Consider the following 7,851-nt stretch of genomic DNA (forward strand, 5'->3'; position numbering starts at 1 on the left):
CTAAATACAGGATTCTAAGATTTTTTTCTTTTATGTGGATTTTTCCTCAATGTGCTTGGATTAAGTACAGAATAAGCATGTTTCAATACACAAATATATGTGCACATGATCCCACGATGTTGGTCTTACTTTCTTTATATCCTCTAAACTTCAAACTCACCATAAAAGTACCTGAATTTTAACATAAAAGTCTCTTATAATAATAATAATAAACGGATTTCAAAATAACTGTTGATGATCTCAAAATGAAAAAACAAGAACAAAATCTAAGAAATAAAGTTATTTAGAACCACATTCCTCCTGCAACCACATTTTTTACTTTCCAAATCACAATTTTTAGAGCTTTCTCTCCTAACTAAACAACACTTCAATGATCCCAAAACCAAAAAGTTCAAGAGTTAAAATGAGGGTCATCCATTATTGAAGTAGTCAAAGATTAAGAGGTGTTTACAATAGTAAAGGTCAAAGTTCAAAGACTTTTATGTCCGGTTTTGAAGTTCACAGGCTATAAAGAAAGTAAGGCCAAAGTTGATGGGCCATAAGTGTATTTTACACCGTTGATTTGTTTATAAATAAAAAGGACAATTAATAAGTTCAGCTTTCATATTTTAATCACATATCTGACTGATGTGGATTTTTTTCCTTTAAAAATCACCCAATCCAGTGGAAACTCATCTAGAAAGCTTGCAAGTTCTGATTTTCTTCTTGTTTATCCTTTTTCTAATTATCAAGTTTCAATACTTAATACAAATTCATTATAACACTAATCATGCCACCATATTTACCATGTTATCTTCTGTTTTCACATGCACACTAAGAAAGACAAAATCAATGTTAAACTAGGATATTAAATTTCTAAATTGCAATCATAAATCAAACCTGTTCAAGCTCCTGTTCTTCCTTGCAGGCGGCACATGCTGAAATTTTGATATTTTCTTCTATACAAGACAACTGAAGTCACTTTTCTTTATTTTTCTCTACTTAGTCTCACACTAACACATCCAAAACATTAAACCATAATTCTTCTGATAATTTGTTGTCTTCTGGACCTCCTCTGTTCTATGATCTAAAAAACCTGCAAGCAGCAACACTTCTCATGTATTGAATAATCCAAATCTATAGCTCAACTAAACAAAAACAAACTTACATCTTCTGAACCAATGGAAATAACTGAACAATCTTTTGTTTCCTGGTTCAATGTTGCATCTCCTGGTTCTGTTCACTTTTCATAATCACTCACAAAAATAAATGCTATCTACAAGCAAACTATTCTTTTGATTTATGGTTTAAAAGTTTGAAAACAATGGCAAAACAAATTCCAAATGAATTGAAGAGACCATAGTAAGGAATCATCTTGAATTAAAAACAATCAACAGAGACACAAATTCAGATACAAATAATGGACTAAATAGTCAACTACCGACAATTTGAAGAATAATTTTCGAGCCAAGATAACAAGGCTTATTCCACTTGAGCTAAGGAATAACTAAGAGTGTAATCATTGTTAATGAAATAATTTATTCTTGTAGCACATTGTCCAATCTGAATCCTCTGAACGAACCAGAGATCCTGCATCAGTGCTTATAGACTCTGCACATGAATATGGTACTTGATCTGTAAGTTCCTTCTTGGCTTGTCTATCACTTTCATGTCCACTCTTTACATCATCCATGGTAGAACCGGAATCATTACTCGGAATTAGTTCATTCACCACATCAACATTCAGCCCAGGACTACAATGAGATTCTAAGCAATTGGCATCATCCTCTGCATCTGATAAGCACCTGCAAGAATCAAATTCATCCATTTCAAACATCCTACTAACCAACCCCTCTCTCCATGAAATCCTCATTTGAGACTGCGAAACATTTTCCATTGTCGAATTAGACAACCAAGCCGTCCGATCATCTAAAACTTTCTGAAAGTGTGAAAGATCCACAGAGTTGGAAGGCGTACTCAAACAATCAAACACAAAACTTGACCCGGCTGGATCCCATATCGACACATAGTTCTTGGGAGATAAACTAGCCATCTGAATACGCTCAGCCATTGTATTGAGTTCACTATCAGAGTTACGATTTTTCCTATCAATGTCTGCGGTAAACGAGGATATGCCCACTTGCCTACCTGAACTGCAGTCAGATTGGGGAGTTTGAATTACATTTCCACTACTCAGAGAAGCCGGAGAGAATTGGGAGGTGTCTTCAGCAAGATCAGAGCAGTTCTTCTCTTCTTCTGAACATAAAACAGATGTCTTATCATACAAAGGAGGCCCGGTAAATCCTCTAGAAAATGCTTTCACAGTGTTGTTAACACACAGATTTGGTGACAACACAACACTTCCTGGTGAAGATGAAGCAGGAAATTTTGAAAAACCACACAACTCGCTTTCAGAATCCCCTTTTTTATCTTCATCCTCCTCATTACATGGCGATAAAAGCCAATGCATTGAAGCCTCAGAAGGCAAAGGTAAGGCAGACATGACAGAATCATCAACAAGCCCCTCTTTTTCAATTTCATCATCACTATCAAAACAACTAAGAGGCTTAGCTTCTCCTATGGTAAGTATCCCTCTAGGCCTACATTTCCTCTTGTCCGTTACACCGGACATAACATATCCAGCTCCATAACACACAGGGGTGACTGTTTTTGCTGTTGTTGTGAGCATAGATGACCCACATTGTATCTCAGGAGAAACAGACGCCTGAACCGGAGGCGTTTTCGTTTTGCTACTTGATGAGGTTGTGTTACTGTTACAATTAATCTTCGATTTCTCATCCTCATCCTCCTTTATAACTCCATTTGTGACTTTACTCAGAGGAGTTGAATTTGATCCATCAAAATCACTAACTACACCGACTACAACTTTTTCTACCTCTCTAGAGCCAGATTTCAGTTTATTTTCAGTTCTACCACTACTGTTCAAAGCAGAAGAAATCTTAGAACTAGAAGCATTCCTGGAAACCGGAGGGTTTTTCTTAGATTTCTGTAACTTCTGCGAAATAGGTTTATGAAAAGTAAATCGTTTCGACGCGTTCTCTTTCTCACGTCGGATACAAGGCGCAGATTTAGGGGTGGAAAGGAGTTTAGCACGGCTAGGTCCATGATTAGCGTTAGCATTACTAGAATGTGTCTTATTAGAAGCATGAGAGAGAAAGAACCTGAGGCAGCCTTTGGGAGCTTCAACGGAAGACATAGACGAAGCATTGCTAATAGTATCAGAGACCACATTGTTGAGATCTTGAAAAGGGTTTCGAAACCTCTGTTTCTGGTGGTGCTGCTGGAGATTTTTCCTTTTCATTTTAGCGTCCGCTGGACATGCAGGTGAAGATTTCTGCATATGGGGTTTTGATGAGGATGATGATTGATACATTTTTGTATGGCGAAAGAGAGAGAGAGAGATGGGATCTAATTGAGTGGAGAGATAATTCAGAATGATACGAATAAAGAAATAAGAAAATGTGTCGATTTGAAAATGGTGAAGTGAAGGTTCATCTTTTTGTTAGTTTCCCTTCTTCATTCCCCCCACTTTTTGTTGTGTAATTACTGAAATGCCATTTAGTCTTTGAAAGAGTTAACGTTTGTTTTATGTGTTCAAAGTTGGGCCAAATTCAAATCCTGGCCCCCCTTTTTTTTCTAATTAAACTAATAATTATTGGTGCTTTTTAGATTCCTAGTTATGATTTTTTTTAGTTATTCCATATCAAAAGTTATTCAAAAAGTTATTGAGTATAACTGGAATATTTCTTTTTCTTATATATGGGTACAGAGTGGATGGAATGGAATATATAGTTTATTGATTTTATGAATATTTTTGAATCATAGTTTGGCCCAGTAAAAAGTGGAAGTTGTTTCTTCCAATCCAACTAAAATATTTTTCATATGGACAGTAATTTTAAAATGTTGGTAATAATTACTTTACTGGTACCAATCAAATCTAATTTAATTTATTTAAAAAATAGACGTGTGAAATTGAATTTGATATTAACACAAGTAATGATAATAAAGTAAACACATGCTACAACGTTAAATGAGAAAAATGTTACAATTGGTCAAACATGTTCTTGAAGACCCAAAACACTGAAAATTCTTATTGGATTCGGTGGTTCCAAAACCAAACATGAAACAAGCGCCTCGAAGCCAGCCACACCATCATCGCACGCCACGCCACCACTTCATTTTGCTAAAGGAATAGCGACAGGGTGCAACTTTTTTTTTTAGGGTAGATTGCACTGTGCTCCCCAACTTCATGATTTGTTTCATTTTTTATCCTTTAAAACCGGAAAGGACCGGTCAGTTCTACGTGCCATATATGAGTTTAGGAGTGGGATGTACTATGTGTCATATATTGATAGGTGAACATGTATCCGAATATCATGATATCCTCAAATCCACTAGTTTCGTGATTCACGAGTTCGGACATGATTGTTGTAATAGGTGGATCTTTGACTTGATCATTTTAGACTTCGCGAGTCGAGGTCTCCAATATAGAGTAATATTAACCTATTTAGTTATGGTGGTACCACATATTCACTTTCTCCGAATATTAATTCAGAATTCGTAAATGTCATTTAACAAGTTTATATTCCATGATAGCAATTAGTATCATAAGTATAATTTATTATATAATTTTATTATAATATATTATTGTGTAACATCCTGGTTAAATAATATTTTTTAATTAATATTTAATCATCGTAAACAATTAGAATGTTACTACAATAAACAATTATGACAGATGCACCGATTTATTAGGACCAACATTTACATTTCAAAACTTAATAATGAACCTTTATTTTAACTATGTACTGCAACATAGTTTAACATATTGGTCGTACTGATAGTTGTACCGCTAGACAATTAATAACGTTAATATGAAAAGAAAAACTTGTGGAGAGTGGAGTGAGATTGGAATTCAGTAAGATATCTAATTATAAGCATTTGACCAAACATTAAACATGACTTTGAAAATATTCATTTATTTCTTTATTTAAGGGTCTTGCTTGTCAAGTAAAAATATATTCAATGGTTCACTGATCAATTCAAACTATCACAATCTCATCATATTATATATCTACAGCACAGGATACCTCTCAGCACTAAGTATCCTGACGCGTAGTAAAAACAGCACAGAATATCTCCTCCATCCCGAGATACTCCGACACTAGCCTCAAGGACAAGTGCCTAGCAAATCATATCTCAACTCAACCATATACATCATCATACGAATGAACCATTAAATATACCTTTGTCAAGACAAACTATTAATCACCATAGCTTATTTTCTTTACCAAACACATTAAATATTCGTTTCGCCAAACATTTAATATCTCATAAACAAATATCACAATCAAATTTCTTATCGAATTCAAATACAACGTAACCATCATAAATAATTGATTCATCTAATATACCTGAATATATAACCAGATAATTATAATTATATGCTAACCATCAATCATATTTTGATCTCAATTATCATTCATAGCAATAAATGTTAATAGCACTCGGTTATTTATTTTTTTTTTTTGTAAGAAGGGAAGAAAAAAAAACAAACAAACAAAAACCTAACCCGGGATCAGTCTAGGAAGACTGACCCCAATCCTATCCTCAAGAAGAGAAGGTAACAGAAAAGAAGGAGGAACGGAAAGGGTAGAAACACCTAACATCCCCCCATGCCCAGCAGCTGCCAAGCGATCCGCCACGCGGTTTTGCTCCCTATAAATATGGGAGAAGGTAAGAGAATCGAAGGCAGGACGAAGCCTCAAGATGGCTTTAATGAGATTCTGACTCTTAAGACAAACAGTCTGTCTATCCGAAATCCTGTTGATAGCCTCCAAATTATCAGACTCCACCGAAAGTCTTTTAACACCCATGCGAATGGCGAGTTTAATGCCAGACAAGATCCCCCAGAGCTCTGCAGTAAAGGAGGAGCCCGTACCTAAGTTATGGGTAAACCCAGCCAGCCAGGCGCCACCAGCATCCCGAAGAAAATAGCACTCGGTTATTTATTATCACAAGTCTAACATACCAATAAACCAAACAAGACAATTACAAATTTAGAAATCAGATAAGAAAATGCATATTAACAATATAATTATATATATAATTAACCACTTATCTAACACATGAATGCCAAATTAATTAGCAATGGATCAACCTCTTCTTTTCCCGAATTCATATATTAGAGAAAATTAAATATTTTCCCAGCATCATATGGTTTTTGCAGCTCCCCAAAAGTTAGGTTTTATTCTATATATCGAAAAAGAGTTATATTCTAATTAAAATTGAGTTAAATGAAATAATTATTAATCTTTTTTTTTACTAAATGATAAATGATGCTCGTAAAGTATATATAACATTTAATAGGACAAGTGTATCCTATCGCAACAAGTAATATTGTGCTAAGCATGAGATCGAACTACAAAGACTATTTGTTACAACTAGCAAATCTACCTAGGATGATCTAATTGTTTAGAGGGTTGGATAAAGATTTGGGTTTTTGATAATTAATTAACTAATTGAAAGCAATAAAGATAACAAGATAAAGTGAACAATTGACAGGGTAGAAGGTGAATTAATGGATGACACAACCTACGCTGAGGAATCCTTTGATTAAATCCTATGTATGGGTTTAGGAAGTTCAGATTTGTGTTTTACCAATGAATGAAGGTAATTGCCCTAAGTGAAAGACTAATGTGATCAGTATTGTCCTTCATATTCACAAGCATTAGGTTTATTGACAACTAAGGCTAAAGTCGTAGCCCAGCCGCAAAGCCTCATTCCTAGTGGTCTCTAGCGAAGTCAGATTTACACAAATTCAGTATAAACGATTCCATGGTCAGGTTCTCATCTATCTATAATCCTATTTAATGCTAGGGTCACAGGCATTAAGCACATTATATACATAAACAGGCTAGTTGATCATTATCAATGTTCATTCTAGCATAAATCATGTTCCTAACAATTTCTAGGCATTAAGCATGCATAAACTGATCAATCAAATTTCCTAGATCCCTAATCATACATATTCATACAATCAATTTCATTCCCATCCCAAATTGGATGGGGATTAATTCATAGACAAACTAATCATAACAATAGGAAGTAAAGGAATAATGGAAAAAGCTTCAATTAAATATAAAAGGAAAAGATAAGAGGGAGAGATAGAAATCCAAAACCCGCTTGTCGATTCTGATTACAAAAATAGAAGATCTGGAGCTTCTCCCATCAATTGTTCTTGAAAGAAATAAAAACTGAAAATAAATCTAATCTAGAAAGCTGGAAATCTAATCTAAAAATATAAATTACATTGTGGAGGCGAGAAAGCCCTAGCGGCTTTTCCGATTTATTGAGTGGCTAATCCCCCCGAATAATGAAGATTAGCTCCCTATTTATAGAGTTAGGGAGAAACCCTAATGTCTTCGGGAGCAAAATAGACTTTTACAAAGTGTTTTAATGGGCTTTAGGGCCCGATCCGCACATTTCGGCAAGGGTGCGCCTTTCCCCGCCTCGTCTCGACGAGACAAGGGCCTGTCTCGACGAGACAGGTATTGTCTCGACGAGACAAGTCCTAAATGGGGCGATTGCTCCGGCTTTTATCCGTTTAGATCACTGGACTTCCAAAAAGTGCTCTAATGGTCTCTCATGAATCCCAAAAGTGCTCTGATGGTCCATGAATGATCCGGAAATGCTCCAATAGGCTTGGGTCTGGTTCGGAAATGCTCAAATAGGCCTAAAAACACCTGAAAACACAGAAAACGCCATAAATACTAGAAATTACTAATTTAAACTAAAATGTAACAAAACGATACTAAAGTTAAAAGGAAATACAATAAAAACGAACTAAAA

At 35.1% G+C, this 7,851-nt stretch overlaps 1 protein-coding gene across 1 annotated transcript; it reads right to left on the reverse strand.

The window, feature by feature from the left end:
* Positions 1-1,339: 1,339 nt before the first annotated feature.
* LOC136218059 (uncharacterized) lies at positions 1,340-3,475 on the reverse strand. Its single transcript, XM_066004794.1, has one exon. The coding sequence runs from the start codon at positions 3,371-3,373 to the stop codon at positions 1,505-1,507; it is 1,869 nt and encodes a 622-aa protein (XP_065860866.1). The 5' UTR covers positions 3,374-3,475; the 3' UTR covers positions 1,340-1,504.
* Positions 3,476-7,851: the final 4,376 nt, after the last annotated feature.

This window comes from Euphorbia lathyris, chromosome 2, assembly GCF_963576675.1.
Source record: "Euphorbia lathyris chromosome 2, ddEupLath1.1, whole genome shotgun sequence".
In the NCBI taxonomy this organism is placed as follows: Eukaryota; Viridiplantae; Streptophyta; class Magnoliopsida; order Malpighiales; family Euphorbiaceae; genus Euphorbia; species Euphorbia lathyris.